This window comes from Pituophis catenifer, unplaced genomic scaffold (genome assembly GCF_029215685.1).
Source record: "Pituophis catenifer annectens isolate HBS135680 unplaced genomic scaffold, rPitCat1.0.hap2 SCAF_1, whole genome shotgun sequence".
Lineage (NCBI taxonomy): Eukaryota > Metazoa > Chordata > Lepidosauria > Squamata > Colubridae > Pituophis > Pituophis catenifer.
In genome coordinates, this window is record NW_027256881.1 from 52,007,283 (window position 1) to 52,025,236 (window position 17,954).

At 39.5% G+C, this 17,954-nt stretch overlaps 1 protein-coding gene across 4 annotated transcripts in view; it reads right to left on the minus strand.

The window, feature by feature from the left end:
• ENAH (ENAH actin regulator) overlaps nucleotides 1-17,954 on the minus strand; it is an 89,921-nt gene that overhangs the window by 22,986 nt on the left and 48,981 nt on the right. For all 4 annotated transcript variants that reach the window (XM_070932412.1, XM_070932414.1, XM_070932415.1 and 1 more), the window contains exons 3-4: nucleotides 15,410-15,587; nucleotides 11,137-11,221 (exon numbers count right to left, since the gene is read on the minus strand). In XM_070932412.1, coding sequence (XP_070788513.1) covers nucleotides 11,137-11,221; nucleotides 15,410-15,587 — 263 coding nt within the window. The remainder of the gene's footprint in view (nucleotides 1-11,136; nucleotides 11,222-15,409; nucleotides 15,588-17,954) is intronic.

Consider the following 17,954-nt stretch of genomic DNA (forward strand, 5'->3'; position numbering starts at 1 on the left):
CAGAACAGCAGAACAAAAAAATAACCAAGTACAGCTTTAAGGAAAAAGGAGCTGAAGCATATTGTATTTTACAAATTTAATAGTTAAGCCAAAACATGAGAAATGCAAAATTCTAAATTATGCCACAGTCCTGTACTGTGGGTTTTTTTCATTGTTTGGGGGTTTTATTTTTATTTTTAAAAATTGTAAATACTTTGTAGCTATCCAGGAAGACAGTTGCTTTGATGTATACTAGACAATAATAAATGATATCAATGATAATGACTTGCCTTCAAGAGTTCTAAATAACATAAAGAATCCAGTCAAAAGTATGTCATGGTCAGATCACAGGGAAAATAATGTTTCTCTCTCTCTTTTTGTTTCTTCAAATAAAAAAGCAAATGTGAAAATTATCTGGCTTTCATTTAAATTGTTTATACATTGTAAGACAATAATTTAAGCTTCTTGGAGTGAAAAAAATAAATAACTACATCATGTAAAGTTAGAAAAAGATTTGAAAGCTTTGAATGTTAATGCTATACATCATACTTTGGAACCAAATACTTGTTCTGACCTGGGCTTCCTGATATAGTAAAAAGCACACAATTAGTCCCAAAACCCCTTTTTTAAATTTTAACAGCTGTGAATTCCTTTCATTCACAGCACAAGCTGAATCACCAAGCGTTTATAAATAGTCCAATAGAAGTCTGCCACAGTCCTTCGGATAAGGCTGGTAAACACCCACCTTTATCTTCTTTGACATGCTGCCAAAGACCTAATTGGCAATTATCTTGGCAAGGCCACATGGAAACACAGAATCAAAAACAGAGCTTCAAAGTAAACCGACGCCATCCACAACGTTACTTCCTGCAAAGGTCCATGTGCCTTTGCTCTTCCTTTATGTCTTATGGGAGGGGCCAATCATCTCCAAGCCTTACTCCAGAGTCGTCCCTTTTGTTTTAATTGTTCTTGCCTTCTGGCAGCTCTGCACATGCGCACATTAGGAACAGGCTCCCCCTGTTCCTCTGCCTCTCTGATGTTCAACTCTGGAGGCTCCAGAGTCTGTACATAACTCCCAGATGGCCCTGGCCCCATCTCTGCGTCTGATGCAGAGCCCTCGTCCGAGCCTTCCCCAGACTCCAGGACTGGCCCATGTTCCTCCCCAGCCTCCTCTCTGTCTGACTCTGCTGCCAGCTCCACAGGCTGCTGGCGGACCACAACAATACTTTTAGATCTGGTAACTTGTGCTATATGTGTTCAAGTACTGAATATTCCTTAAAGCAAATATATTAGGAACACGAGAAAAACAAGTTAACTGCTGACTTTTTTGAAACAGATGAAACAAACTAATGTAATGCCTTAGCATAAGAGATTCTTTTTTTTTATTAAAAAATGTTAACAAGTATTACAGCAATTTTTCCCATCCCTCCTCCCCCCGTCCCCTCAACCCCCCTCCCACCCCCCCTGGACTTCCCAGAGCAAAAACAGGATATAGCATAACAAACATAAGCTAAAATAAACTAACTTTCTGTAGTCCCCAAACTCCCTCTTGCTCTTTAACTCCCCTTTCAACTAACAAAACATGATTTAAAAAGAAAATATTGGTTTCATTCATAAGCTATTTGGAACGTTTTAGTCCAATATTTGTTTTGAATATAATCAATCCATCTTCTCCATTCCGATATATATCTTTCGTTTGAATGGTCCTTCAAATACGCTGAGATTTTAGCAATCTCTGCTAAATTCACTACTTTTAGTGTCCATTCTTCAATGGTAGGCAAGTCTTCCTTCTTCCAATACTGCGCCACCAAGAGTCTGGCTGCTGTTATTAAATTTAAAATCAGCTTAGTCTCTATAACAATATAATCTGTAATTATACCTAACAAAAAGAACTGTGGAGTAAATTTTATCTTCTTTTTGAGAAAGCATAAGAGATTCTGTAAGGATGATGAATGCTTTAATTCTCAATATTCAGAGCTTTACTTAGACTTACATATTCAACAAATATAGAGATAACTATGGAGTAAATAGATTATTTAAAAAAATAACTTGTAAATCTTCCAAAGATTTTAGAGCACATTAAAAAGATTTAGTCATATATTTAGCTCTGCAGGAAATATTTTATATTTTTGAAATAATAAAAACCCGAAACGCTACTGGGCCAAAAAGGAGTTCCATCAAGTAGGGGAGGGAAAAGAGATTCTTCTATTTTGTTAACAGTGGTATACTGAAACTTTAAATAAAGGGATTATGCTTTTATGTTATAATAAGGCTTATTTAGTGGTATTCTAAAAAAGGAAAAAGGATCCTTTGAATTGTTCAAGTTACTATTTGATACTATTGTTAAATTGTAAGATTTTGACAAATTTTACAGAAGGTTCAGCCTTCAAAAATTCATCCAGCACAATCTGGTTTAATGAAAGCTTCTCATAACATCAGATTACTGGTAACTGTTAACAAATCATTGTATTCTGAAAATAATGAAATAGGCTATTAGCTCTGAAGGACTTTCATATGGTGTTCTGTCAATGAGCAATTGTTTTTTCTGAAGTTTCAGAGATAATAAATGTCAAAGATTTACCCCTGTCTTAAAGTTTAATGATATACACACACACACACACACACACACACACACACACACACACACACACACACCATTTCAATCACTGGGATTCCCTGTAGATAGATAATTTTATTTTGATCTATCATCAGTTTCAGAAAGATATTAGATCTAGCTGTAGAGAAATACCCGTAACATACTTAAGTATAAATAAAATAATTCAGTATTATACTCAAGGTTGAGCCAGTTTGATGTAATGGTTAAGACAGGCTAGAAACAGGAGACCCTGCATTCTAGTCCTACTTTAGGCAAAAAGGCAGCTGGGTGATCTTGGGTTAATCACTCTCTCTCAGTCCTAGGAAGCCATTATGAAAAATCTCAACAGCAGAATATCATTATAAATAATGTCAAAGTTTCTGGTTTATACACATCCCTACGCAAATATTTCAGACATGACAAAATGCCAACATGGTGAAACAGAACATCACCCTGATAATTTTTCTTAAAGTAATAACTTTTGTTTATTTTCAGTGAACAATAATATTAATTCAGTTAAACTGACTATTTATATGGATGGTTTAATATTATTTCAACTTTCTTCAAAATACAATTGATTACTTACAGCAGAAGCCAATCAACATTTGGTCCATTATGTTTCTGAATGTTAAAGAGATGTCTATACACTTTCATATTCTGTAGTCTATATAGTTATTTTTTTACTGTTCCTCTCTTTATATGTATTGGCATGTTGTAACAACTTTATTTTTAGGCACTAGCTAAACAAGCTATCAGCTGATGTAGCAATGGATTTACCTTCATGACTCTATACCACTAATGATGATACTATATTAACATCATGAATCATTTAATGTAATAACATGAACTAATATTCTATTTAAAAACAAAAATTATGCTAATCATTCTAAGAAATGTAATACTAATAATTATATTCATAAGAATATATTGACTAATGTTTCTCAACCTTTTTTCACCCAGTTTTTCTTCTGTAACACCCCCCCCCCCATCCAAGTACCCTTGCTGGGAAAAAGAATACACACATTGCTTGTAATAAATAGATTTTGTTTTAATTTATAATAATTTTAATAATGCAATTTGTAATATACAATTATATACAAAATATTATTTTTAACGTAATTTATTAGACAATGAATGTGACCCTTGGGCTTAGTGAACGGATACAAAGGTAGCGGCGTTTTTTTTATCAATTTCCATTGGATTAAGTGTTAAGTGAAGATCCCCTCTACTCACTATATCCAGGCATTTGTATTAACAAATAAAAGATGTAATTGAAATCTGATTCTTTCAAATACAAATAGTCCTCAATTTATAATTGCAATTGGCACCAGGATTGGTCCTAAGTGATGTGGTTGTGAAATGTGACATCACATAACAATGGCAATCCAGTCCTATTGTAACCTAAAATGCACAGGTCGTTAAGTGCGAAGTAGTAGGAGTCCTAGATAAAGAGCACAGGGATACCACAATGGGGTAGGGAAGCCCTGACACAGCCTGTGAAAATCTTGGGGACAGGGGTTCCGTGGTACAGCCAGGGCCGGATTTTCCTATAAGCTAACTAGGCTTCAGCCTAGGGCCTCAAGATCAAGAGGGGCCTACACAGTGGTGGGATTCTGGGGGTTCTAGGGGGTTCGGCCAAACCCTTTGTTAAATTGCTGGCTCGCCCGCCCCTCGCCTCCCACCCACGCGGTGCCAGCCTACCGTAGCCAGGGGTGGGCAATTGTGGCTCTTTTACAACCTGTGGCCTTCAACTTCCAGAATTCCTGAGACAGCTTGGCTGTCTCAGGAATTCTGGGAGTTGAAGGCCACAGGTTGTAAAAGAGCCACAATTGCCCACCCCTTCCCTAGCCTGAGTTCCGCTGCCTGGGATCCACGTGGGCTGCCGGACGCAAGAGAGCAGGATGGAGAAAGCAGCTTCCACGCCTTCACTCACCCTCACTCTCTGCTCTGTTGGATCGCCGGCCGTTCGCTTACCCCGCCCACTCCCAATCTATTGCTGCCTCCAATGGCTAGAGGAAAAAAAAACTTCAAATTCTTGCCGCGGGGCTTCAAAGGGCCGCCCTAGAGCCAGTGGCGCAGCCGAACCCTTTGTTAAATTGCTGGCTTGCCCCGCCCCTCCACATCACTATTTATTGCCAATAAATAGTGGTGGACGAGGGGTAGGGGAGCCAGCAATTTAACAAAGGGTTCGGTGTTTTTTTTTTGTAATTTTATTGGCCCACGGAGCTTCAGCAGAGGCTAATTGGCCTCCCGGCTCTCAGCTGATTTGTCTCAGCTGTTTTGCTCAGGGCTCTTCTGCTTCCTTGCAAAGAAACGAAACTGAAACTGCTTTGCTCTTGCTGCAAGGTTGGAAAATTAGGCAGGCAGAATTCTTTTCTTTTTCCTCATCAAAAAAGGTAGGTGGAAACAATGGGAAATTTAGGGAAAAAGAGGAGAGTTCATGATTTTAAAACACAAAAGAAAAAAAGCTCTATTTAACTAGGGAATTGTAATAATTGAGATACTATTAATTGTATATTTCTGAAAGCAGAAATGGTTAAGTTGTGGTTTGGAGGAATATATGGGGGAAATTATTTGGTTTATTATTATTGGTAAATATAATTAATTGATTTGTAAGAAATTGGATTGCATGGAAATAATTGGAATATTCATGTTCATATTGATTAATATACAAAAAAGGTAGTTATATAACTAATTGATTTATATTAAAATGTTGAATTTATATTAAACAACTAATATTACATAATTAACCAATGTGAGGATGGATATAAAAATAGATGACAATGGGAAGGGGTATAATATAGAATAGAAGGGAAAAATTGAATTTGATTAAGATTAGAGATGAGGATGAAGGGTAATATTGGTTTTTTACAAAAATAGATGAGGAATAAATATGGCAAAAAGGAAATATAGAAATTGTAAATTTAATTGAAATGACTAAACACTGTTTAAATTTGTGAACCGGCCAAATACTCTGTTCAAAGAAAATACATTGTATGTTTGTATGTGTGTTTCTAATTATTGTTATTTATTCATATTTGTTCTCTTTTATTCTTTAAAGTTTAACAATTCATTCTTTATCTTAATATCTTTATATTTGTTTGGGGTTGGCTTTCTTCCCTTTCATCTTTTTTATTGTACAGCAATCTTTCTCCTCAAACCTACCACCTCTCTCTTTTCTTTCCTTCTTACTTTCTCTTCCTCCCCCTCTTCTTCTCCTCCCTACTTCCTCTTCCTTTCTCCTTCTCCTCCTCCTCTCTTCCTCCCTCTCTTACCCTCACTCCTACTCTAATTTCCCTTCCCTTCCTTCATCCCTCTCTATTGCTGTATCTTTTTATGCATATGGACTACTCAGAGGGCTGAAAAAGTTATTTCTGACTGGTCCTCACACTTTTGACCAGTCCTCGAACTTACGACTGTCCTCACATTTTACGTTTTTGCCCTATCTTGTCACCATGGTGAAGAGAAGCAGTTGTGAAATGAGTGACATGGTTGTTAAGAATGCTACAATGGGCATAAATGATGACCAGTCATAAGTGCGAAGACCAGTCAAAAGTGCGAGGACCTGTCAGAAATCACTTTTTTCAGCCCTCTGGGTAGTCCTTTTGTGCATATGGACTACTCAGAGGGCTAAAAAAGTTATTTTTGACTGGTCCTCGCACTTTTGACCAGTCCTCGAACTTACGACTGTCCTCACATTTTACGTTTTTGCCCTATCTTGTCACCATGGTGAAGAGAAGCAGTTGTGAAATGAGTGACATGGTTGTTAAGAAAGCTGCACGGGCATAAATGTGAGGATGGTCATAAGTGTGAGGACCGGTCAAAAGTGCGAAGCCCAGTCAGAAATGACTTTTTTCAGCCCTCTGAGTAGTCCCTATGCACATAGCCACGCCCACCCGGTCACATGACGAGCTACCCACGCCTACACAGTCATGTGACCAGCTAGCCACGCCCACCCAGTCACATGATTGCCAAGCCACACCCCAACTAAGCCACGCCCACAGAACCTGTTGTTAAAAAAATTGAATCCCACCACTGGTGAAAGGGCCTCATAAGTGGAATAGCCTAGGGCCTCTTTTCATCTAAATCTGGCCCTGGGTACAGCAAAAGCTGCACAAGCTCAGGAAGGCTGGAGAAGAAAGGTACTGGGTGCATGAATATGTGTGAATACATGTGGCTCAGAAAGGAGAGCACAAAGAGGGCATGGGGGTGGGATCTAGGAAAACTTGCTGTCACCAACTTGCCATGGGACAATTCAACATTGTACTAATTGTTTCATTGAGGTACTTTTATTATTGGTGACATTTCTGTCAAAATTATTGTAACTCTTGCATTTTCTGGATTGAAAATGCAAGAGTTGAAAATTGCATGAAAATTGCAATTATTTTATTATTATTGACCATGGTTCCATTAAAATTAATTTGTTGAATTGTCCTATGGCGAGTTATCTCATTCCAGGGGGATGTGAGCGCAGGGGGGTTGGAGAAACGAGGATTTGAGTGCATGCAAGTGCAGGGAGGCCCAGGTTGTGTGCAAGCACTAAGAGGACAAGGAAAGAGGAGAGGGGATGTGTGTGAGCACAGAGAGGTCCAAGGAAGAGGGCACTTGTGGTTGGTTGCATGTGAAGGGAGGTGCAAGAGGGCCAAGAAGCAAGTGTGAGCAAAAGTGAAAGGGGAATATGGTAATGATACATATGAGTGAAGAAAGTTGGGGTGTGTGGGAAGAGAGAAATTTACCCAAGTAACTTGCAAGCTTCCCTCCCAGCTTCCCCATTGTGTTTGTTTGTGGAAAGCAAGGGAAGGTTGCAAATGATGATCACATGACGGTAGGATGCTGCAATCAGTTTTCCTTATAAGCTGGTTGCCAAGCACCCATATATTGTTCACATGATGTGGGGGCACTGTAATGGCTGGAACTTCTAGGAGTAATGGTAAGTTCTTTCATTTAGCATGTTGTAATTTCAAACCATCAATGAACAAATGATCATAACTTGAAGACTACCTGTATGATGTGGGAAATTTCAAGAAAAATAATTTTCCCATTTCCCAAAGCTGGGGAAACTTTTTGAAAATCGCACTGTTTAATCCAAATTAATGTTTGTCTTGGACATCTGTATCACTGTGTAGTTTTGTGTGTGTTTGTCTGCTTTAGCAGCATCTTTCTAGAAAACCAGGCAGAAAGCAAAGGGGGCTTACAAGCCTCATTCCTCAACAGGCTATGTGTATGAGTGAATGACCATAAGCCAAACCCGGGAGCGTACAGTAGGTAACACCATCTCATATAAAGGGAGTCTTCATGTTACAACCATTCATTCAGCAATTGTTTAAAGCTATATAGAAGTTGAACAAAGGGACATATGACTAGTCCTCAAAGTTTGGTGTCCCTGCAGTCATGTGAATAAAATTTGTGTGCTTGGCGACCAGCTTGCATTAACAAAAGGTTGTAGCATCCTATGCTCACGTGATTACCATTTGCAACCCTCCTGCCAGATTCCCACAAGCAAGTCAAAAGGTAGGCCAGCAGGGAAGGTTGTAAATCTATTGGATAATCTCCTTTTTCCACCTTTCTTCACTCACATACACCATGTCCGCCTTTCGCCTTTCCTCAAACACGTTTTTCCCCAGCCTCTTTGTAGCACGTGCAAGCAACCTGCACTCTTTCTCAGGCCTCCCTCAATTCACACACATCTCACACTCTCTTTTCTGGCCTCCTTGTGTTCACACACATCCTTGTGTGCCTCTTTTTCAGACCTTCCTGAGTTCACACATACTTTGCATCCTCCTTCCTGGAGGTTCCTGCATTCAAATCAAAAGCAATTATTTGTGTTAAGCTGCATAAAAATGAAAAATTCAGAGATATTGGGTAATATCTGCCAATTACACAAAAGACTGTGTACAAGTTTAAGTTCTCAGAACTCATCATCAAGAAATACATTACAAAAATAGAGGATATAAAATGCACAAACAAGCTTTTTAAAAAGGTGGGTGCAATTTAAAATCTTAAACTCAAAATCATAGGCACTCAGCTATAAAAAGAAGCAAATGGCAAATCACTTCCAAAATCTTGCCACAAAAAACTGCAAGGACTAGTTCAGGAAATTACCAGAAGTCACATTGATTCAAAGATACCCTCACAAAAGGAAATAAATAAATAAATAAATCAAAGTCAGTCTTGTGACTGATACTGTAAATTCAAAATTTTAATCTGCTATCATTATCAGATTATACTTAATGTTCAAGGACAAGGAATAACACAAGTGGTGAAATCCGAACTGGTTTGCTACGGGTTCACTGGCCGTGCATGCACAATGTGTGCCGAACGTATGCTTTGCGCACATGCACACCAAAAGGAGGTTTGGGAAGATAAGTAGAAGCAAGGGGGGGATCAGCTGTGGTGCGCAATTTAGCTTCGCTAGAAAGCAGGATTTCCTGCTTTCTAGCAAAGCTAAAGCCTGCTGCACAGCAGATCATTGGAAATACTGGTTCAGAGGAACCGGTAGCTTTTTTAAACTACCGGTTCAACTGAACCGGTAGCTAACTACCAGTTCGCCCAAACCAGTAGCTTTTTTTTACTACCAGTTCACCTGAACTGGTAGTCTTTATCACTACCTGTTCGCCCAAACCGGAGCGAACTGGTAGCATTTCACCCCGGAACAACATTTGCTCCCTGCTTCCACCTCAAAATGTTACAGCTCTGTCAGCAATGTTGAGCTAAGCTAAGTACAGATAAATATTTTCAATATATCCTTTTAAACATAGCCTTTAATCCAAGGGTCCCTAGCCCCTGGGCCCACTACTGGGCTGTGGCCCATTGGAAACCAGGCTGTGGAAGTGTCAGATGACCATGCAAAGCTCTATTTGTGCAAATGGCAGATGTGGGCGGCCACCGCTTGCGCGGAACCATCCCCTCTTCCCCCCTCCCATCGCTGCTGGTCCACACAACTGAAAAGAGCCTTGGTAGTACAGTGATTTAAAGCACCCTGTTATTAACACAGCTGCCTGCAATTACTGCAGGTTCGAATCTTACCAGGCTCAAGGTTGACTCAGCCTTCCATCCTTTCTAAGGTAGGTTAAATGAGGACCCAGTTTGTGGGGGCAATAAGCTGACTTTGTATAAATATACAAAAGTATGAAGGCTATTGCTTAACGCATTGTAAGCCGCCCTGAGTCTCCGGAGAAGGGCGGCATATAAATCAAATAAAAAATAAAAAAAAAGATTGGGGACCACCATTTTAAACTTATCACTTAATCAGCATCATTGTCTTTTTGAAACTATTTGTTTTCTGAAATTTTTTTATACCAAACTGCAAGCTAACAGCAGAACTCAGTAAGAGGAAGACAAAAGAACAAAGAACAGTGACCAAAAAAAATGTTTACAAATATCATGTGCTATATCATGAATATAACTTCTAAATAAGCAACCCTGATCCTGATTCAGAGACTATAAAAGGAATAAAAGGCAACCAATTTTCTAGAAATGAGAAAAATTTGTGAAAAATCTAATAGTAATTACAAATTAATTATGTAACAACATAAAACACAATTACTTATGAGTCAATAATGATATGGTTGTAAAAAAAGCATATTTTGCACTACAATAATTATTTTGTGCCCCTAGATAATACCTGGCAGAAGAGGATATGTTATGAGTAATAGAATGTGATGGATGCATGACTATATTTTCTATTTATTATTTTAGTTTTGTTTATATTATGAATGGGTTTATTATTTGATTGCTAACTGCCCAGAATCTTCAATAATGGGTAGCATGCAAATAAAGTAAATAAATAAACTAGTGTCTAAATTGTAAGAAGTAATAATTTAATTTTGTTTCATTGAGCACTACAACTTTTTAATTAAAAGATTTGACTGCATATACCTAGTAAAAACAGTTTCTGGGTAGAGGAGAGAAGAAAAAGAGAAAGATAAAAAATTATATATACTTTAACTGTGATATCAACATTTCTCTCAAGACTGTAGTTGCACTTCTCCTTTGTCATGTTTTAATTCTAGTGATTCAAAATGTCTATTACTTTAAAATGGATAACAGCTTGATATATTACCAGCTCAGAATGAAGTGATGTCATTATTGTATTGATCATTAGAGAGAAGGGCAACTATTGTGAATATCCTGCTGCTCTCACTAATTCCAAAAGAAAGCTGCAACAAATTATTTGGACATATTGCAAAGAAAAGACATTGAGGAAATTATTTGCCACCTCTCTTCCAGATAGAACTTCAAGATTTGGCAGAAGACAAAGGATTGTTACCACTGTCACACTGGAGCTGTAACACCAATGCAGATTCACTGAATTTCACGCAGAATTTCATACAATTTTTATCTAAAAATACTTGTTAAGAGGAGATATATTTTCAGAAACCTTTTGCTTTATTATTAAATTATTTACTTTTTTTTTAAATAAATGATCATTACATGTCCAATCAGAGAAGGCCGTGATAAAAGTTTCTGGAGAACAACAAAAATTGTTAAATTTCAATAAAAACATTTAATTATCACCATAATTATTATAATAGTTGTATCCTTTTAAAAACTGAACTAACCTTCTCTGGCTTTCCAAATCTTCTTGTGCTGGGCCATTTTGCACTTGTGGGGGAATTTGTGCATTTTGTCGAGGCAACGTTGGACCTGAGGAAAATTAAGTTAAAATTTATATTTTATTACAATATCATTTGTAAAGATGGTCCATTTTTTGAAAAACAAAAGTTCCATCAAGTTTTGACCTCTACTAATGTGTTAATTCTGATAATTTTAAATAAAACCATATTCAGCTCATCAAATTTAGTATCACTATAAAACTGTCTTGTATCTTTAGGCAAGCAAAGTTTGAAGTCAAGTGTTCACCTAAATAAAATGCTGATAGAGGGGAGAAGGAGGTATGATTGCCAGAAGAATCAGTAACAATTTCTAAAGGTAGGCAAGGATACATTGTTTTTATTAGTATCACAAAACCGAATAAAAGCCTGCACCCCTCCCCTTTATTAAAGGATGAACTCCATGCTCTAAGTTTCATTCAAGGAAAAATACCACAATAAGCCAATCTTACAGACACACACAGATCTGCATTTGCATTTGATTATATACATCAAATGGTCAAATTTGTTGACCATTGTTTAAGAATCCAATTGGATGATACGGAAAATGGAATAACATATTTCATATGATCGGTTTACCCTATTTCCCTGAAAATAAGACAGGGTCTTAGTTTATATTGACCCCCCAAATATGGCCTTGGCCTTATTATCAGGGGTCTTATCCCTAAACCTCAGCCAACCATCTGCTTCGCCAGTGTTGCTCAGACCGCTGCCTCCAGCAATCGTGGCAGATTTTTCGTTTCTTCCCATGCAAACAGCATGAGGCGGGGGGAGGGGGGAACATACCCCACACGTCCCTGCCATCCACGCAGAACAGCCTCACGGAGGCCACTCCTGCAAACCCTAGCTCATGCGCCTATTCTCTTAGTGGCGAGCCGGACACACCGCTGCCACTCGTGAGAAGGAGAGAGAGAGAGGAGGCGCTGCAAGAGAGCCCATTTCTGACATTCTTCTCCTCCCGGGCAGCAGCAGCGTGTTCAGCTTCCTGAATCTGGCTTGCCGATCTTGGCCGGTGAGGGGGTGTGGTAGGTGTTGAGGGGTGGAGCGGCGGAGAAGTGAGATGCATGGAGTGAGACAGGACTCCCCTTGCTGTCCCCTCACCCAGCATGGCAGGACCTGGAAGTCAGGTAAGACATTTAGCCAGATCTTAACTCCACATCCTTTGGAGATTTGGGAGGCGACTAGTTTTCCCCCTCGCTTTTCTCCCCCCCAACTTCATTCTTTAACCGGGAGGGAAGGGTGTGGGATGAGGCGTTTCTTGCTTCAGCTGCACAAGTGGCCTTAAAGAGCTGTCCACCTCCCTCAGCCCTGAACCCGACAGCAGAGTGAAACCTCCCCCCCGCCTTCAATGTCCAGGCCACGCGAACTGAACACAAGAGATACAAAGAAGCAGTTTGGAAAGGGCTGGCTGCAACTCACGACATGGTCGTCCGTCCCAGCTTTTTCCACTAACGGAAAACTGATCCAACTTTCTGGGCTTACTCCCCTCCAGATCTGCCTTGGCCGCAATGTCCACTTATGCAAATTCGTCATCAGCCATGGTTTTGCAGAAGAAGGCTAGACAATGAGATGCAGGATTGCAAAGGGAGACTCGGACTGCTTTTCTAAACTTGGATTAAAGTCCGAGGTTGGTCCGCTCTCCGCCTAGCAATTTCAAGCTCCTGCTGCATTCCTTACGTTCAAATGGTCGCTTTCAAATACGGCTGGCCCTTTCCAATCTGCTTCTTTGTATCTCTTGAGTTCAATTCATGCAGCCCAGACAATGAAGGCTTCACTCTGCTGTCGGGTTCGGGACTCGGGGGGTGGGCAGAGCTTTAAGGCCACTTGTGCAGCTGAAGCAAGAAGCGCCTCATCCCACACCCTCCCCTCCCAGCTAAAGAATGAAGTTGGAGGGGGGGAGAGAAAAGCGAGGGGAAAAAATAGTCACCTCCCAAATTTCCAAAGGATGTGGAGTTGAGATGCGGCTAAATGGTCAGTCTGCTATTACCAAATAAAAGCGGATGGGAGGCTATTCACTCCTGTTGCTTCTCTCCCTGTCTGTCTCTCTGCCTGTCTTCTCCACCATGTCTTACCTGACTTCTAGCTCCTGCCATGCAGGGCGAGGGGATGGCAAGGGGAGTCCCGTCTCACTCCATGCATCTCGCTTCTCTGCTGCTCCACCCCTCCCCACCTGCCACACCGGCCTAGATCAGCAAGCCAGATTTGGGAAGCTGAACACGCTGCCGCTGGCCGGGAAGAGAAAAACACCAGAAATGGGCTCTCTTGCAGTGCCTCCTCTCTCTCTTCTTCTCCCGAATGGCAGCGGTGCATCCAACTTGCCACTAAGAGAAGGGGTGTGTGAGCTAGGGGGCGGGAGCGGCCTCCGCGAGGCTGTTCTACATGGATGGCAGGGGTGTGTGGGGAATGTGGGGCATGTTCCCCCTCCCTTCCCTCCCTCTCCGGCCTTGCTTCCTCACATCGTGTTGTTTGTGCGGCAGATGTGCATGCATCTAAGTATTTTGGAAGGGCTTATTTTCAGGGGGGGGGCTTATTTTAGCGCATGCACTCAAAAGTCCAATTGGGCTTATTATCCGGACATGTCCTAGTTTCGGGGAAACACAGTAAAATAAACAAATCACAATGCATGTCGCAACCATGCCATAGTCAAGATGGAAACTAAACAAAAATTGCCTCCAGAAATGTTAGTTATTCAGAACTTCCTAAAGCTAATAGCATAAAAAATAGTTTAGATACCTTCACTTCAATAACTAACCCGATCCTAAAGCGTTATACTGAATTCAGAACATTGGTCAATGTATCACTGAATGCAGAGTTCCTATATTTTAACAGACAGCCATGAACGGGGGGAAAAAACACTTTAATGCTATTTTAAACTATGATTTCTACCACATAAGAAGCCTCTTTTTAAACACCATGAAACCTTTCAAGGGCAAATATTTTTCAACAAAGTGTTCTTTATTTCACGAGGCGGTAATAAACTTACAAATTTAAAAATTTGGAATGTTGAATAAAACTGTCTTATTTTTCTCCAAACAATGAAAATATCTCCTTACCTCATCCACTAGACTTGTAGGATTTTGATGATTTTAAAATTGAAGGCTGCCCCATGTTCCAGTTCACATGGACTTCAGTCAACATGTAAGTTAGGGCAATTTGAGACTCCCCCCCCCCATTCAAACCATCAGCAGCTGTAGCTGCTGCAATCAGTGATATAAGATGCTAGAAATTATAGTGGGTTCACTATGGTGACTGCCTGATCTATTATCTCAGTCCCCTCCCAATTTTGAAGTTTTCTGTTAATTTCAAAATGTTTGGTTAATGTGTAATATTGTTAGTATCTTCTTCTTAGTTCACAGTTCTTTAAGAAGGAGATAATGATCCAAAATCATCCCAACAGAAAAAAACTCTACTCCTGCTTCGCCAACTTTCTGAAGAAAGAAAACAATAAGAAGCTATAGCTACAACTAAAGCAAGCTGAATCTGTACCTAAGTTAAAAGTCCCAGTCTCCAAGGAACTTCAAAAAGCTATTTTAACTCTAGAGTTCTCTGAAGATACAGAGACCCCAGAGAATCCATCTACTTTGGATGTGCTTGTAATTTTAAAACTGCTTTCTCATGATTTGAAGCAATTAAAAATTTATGTAGATGTTCTTAATATGTCTTTTGAGACATAGTTTCTTCCTCTTAGATAAGAATGTGCTGGAGCTTCAAGAAACAGAAACTGGTTCTCATGAATACTGATTAAATCAACCTGAATTTGCTGATAAGAAATACATCAAAGTTTTTGATGGGATGCAGAAAAGAAATAAAGCTACCCAGAATGAATTATCCTATTTACTGGTTTCTGAAGCAGAACTAATGTACATTTTTAATGTTCTTTATGACACCAAATCAAATCAATCTTTAATATTTGTGGAGTCTAGGTGGGCCGTATCTGCATATGTAATTACATTTTTCTAACTATAATTGTCTCCAATAAGGAAAGCGTAAAAAGGAGAAAGTAATAATGGTGAAATTGTTGGGTTTATTATTTTCCTTATAGAATTGCATATAGAAAATGGTACATAGAGTACAGGGAACATCTCATTTTGAAAATATATACTTTCAGGTATAAATCACAAACTATTTACATCACCATCAGAAAGTTAAACAATTTATAATACAGATATGGGATACACAAACAGAAATTAATATAGAAATGATATAGAAATAATAACCTTACCGGAGTCTTGTGAATTTAACACTTCTAAGGCATGCATCATGGCACTTGCAAAGACATTAGCATCTTCTTTGCTGCCAAAGTTGAGACCATATACTTGTCTAGCATCCCGCCACTGATGGAAAGTCTGTGTTGCTTGATTGTATTTTAATCCTTTTGGAATGGCACAATTGATTACCACCTAAACAAGCAATGGAAAAGTTATGCCCTACTTGGGTTTATTATGATGCACACAATTTTATCTTTTTGCTCCAAAACAATTAAATGGATTTAGTTTTATAGTTGAAAACTCTAAAATAACATGATACTTAGTATACAATCCTCCAAATAATTGCTAAACGTGAATATTTAACTATAATTACAGACAGGACGAGATAAATCATAAAAGACAAAGTCCATATGCTGAAGAAAATAGAAAAAGTCTGGATCTGCATAAGATGCTGAAAGGATCCTAAGCATATATTTTCTTTGGAGTTATTCATGGTGGAACTACCAGAAATGATGGTCCCAGGCCATTTATATCTGATTTCTAGAAGCATGCAAGACTAATAACACATAAACGCATACTTTAGCATACAAAAAGCTGAGTTACATTCCAAAGTGATGTATAAAAATGCTTGTATGTAACCTTTTGTGTCAAAAGTAGGCTGTGTATGTGTTAACTGTGATTTTTCAGGTTATTATCATGTATGCTCTGGGTCTGCCTGCTCATAAGTACAGCTTTCATTTCCCACATCCATTTCCCTTCCACAGTAGGTCAGAAAAAAATATATTTGGAGATTGACAGCCTGTATCAATAAATGGACAACACTAAAAATTATAAATAAATACTCTAATTGTTTTTCTTTATGACTGTGTCACATAGAGATGCAACATTAAACAACATTTACATATGTATAAAGATAATGATAAAAACATTGTCTAAAAGTGTCTTCTGGAGTACCGGAAGCATACACCTGCACAACTTCAGAACTCTCATGTCTTGAAGAAATGGGTAAGGCATTCAGATGGAGTTTAGTAAAAGACATGTTAGCTGTGCCCATTTGATCTGTCCCCGTCCCCACACACACACAACACAGCCAGCCGAGGGTTAAGGAAACACTTTGGAACGCACCCAGTTCTTATCTCCCTCTTGGCAGCGATAGACACACCGTCTGCCAAGGGACTTTATTTTCACAAACAGACAGATAAGATACGAACATTCAAGAAAGTCCAAACAGAAATAATATTCCTCCCAGCAGTTCCGGACGAGGCTTTAGTGACTGTCCAAGGTTTACTTTGTTCGTCACAAGGATCCTTTGACCACTACCCTCTATTATATAGTCTCTGGGGTGTGGTCCAGTGACTCAGTTCTAATCCCTAGCACGCCTCCTAAGCTGCTGCAAACGTTTATCATGCCTTCGGAGGCGTGCGTCCAGGAATGATGTTTCATTATCACTTTGATTCGAATCAGCTGTCTCCTCTCCCTCGACCGGCACTTGAGACAATGCCAGAGGGGAGGGGCCTGGAGAGGGAGGCCTGGCTGACTCCTCTTCCTCATGCTCGGAGCTTTCTTCCTCCGATGGGACAGGCTCAGAGGGCGGGGCCACAACACCATTACACAAGTTGGATTAGTCAGCCACAAATTCAAATAAAATTTGCAGTAGGTATTCCCTATCTATTATTATTGTTATTTACTTTATTCATTAAACATGAAACTCTGTATTATTATTATTATTATTATTATTATTATTATTATTATTATTATTATTAAAGTTCATTAAATTGGGGTCTCCTTAAAAGTTTTAAATCTCTTCTTCCCAGTCCTTTCACACCAGTTTAGGCTTTAGAAAAGGCAAAGAATAAGACACATTATTGCTGATACATATTGAATAAATCAGAAAGCTAAAGAATATAAATAATAAGTCAATATATGCTTCACGTATTATAGAAATACCTCTGATTTGGTTACCCATGTCAAGTTCTGCAATGTCGCTGGGAAAAATGGAAATCACATAATGCAAGACCTACAGACAGGTCAGGAAGCAACACTCCAGCTGGAACATGGCAAAACATGGGTCCAGGTCAGCAAAGGTATGAAACAAAGCAGTTTACTGTCCCCTTATTTATTCGAGCTACATGCTAAATAAATACTGAGAAAGGCTGGATTGGATCAGTATGGTTTTAAAACTGCAAGTAGAAACATTAATAATCTATGCTGATTACACAACTATGATAGTTGAAAGTTGGGCGAGATCATCCGTGGTTTCGGGGTGAAGTACCATCTGTACGCTGATGACACCCAGCTGTACATCTCCACCCCGGACCACCCCAACGATGCCCTTGAAGTGATGTCCCAGTGCCTGGAGGCCGTACGGATCTGGATGGGGAGAAACGGGCTCAGGCTCAACCCATCCAAGACCGAGTGGCTGTGGTTTCCGACGTCCCGATATAGTCAGCTGGCGCCATCGCTGGCTATTGGGGGTGAATCATTGGCCCCCATGGAAAGGGTTCGTAACTTGGGCGTCCTCCTGGACTCACGGCTGTCTTTAGAAGAGCACTTGACGGC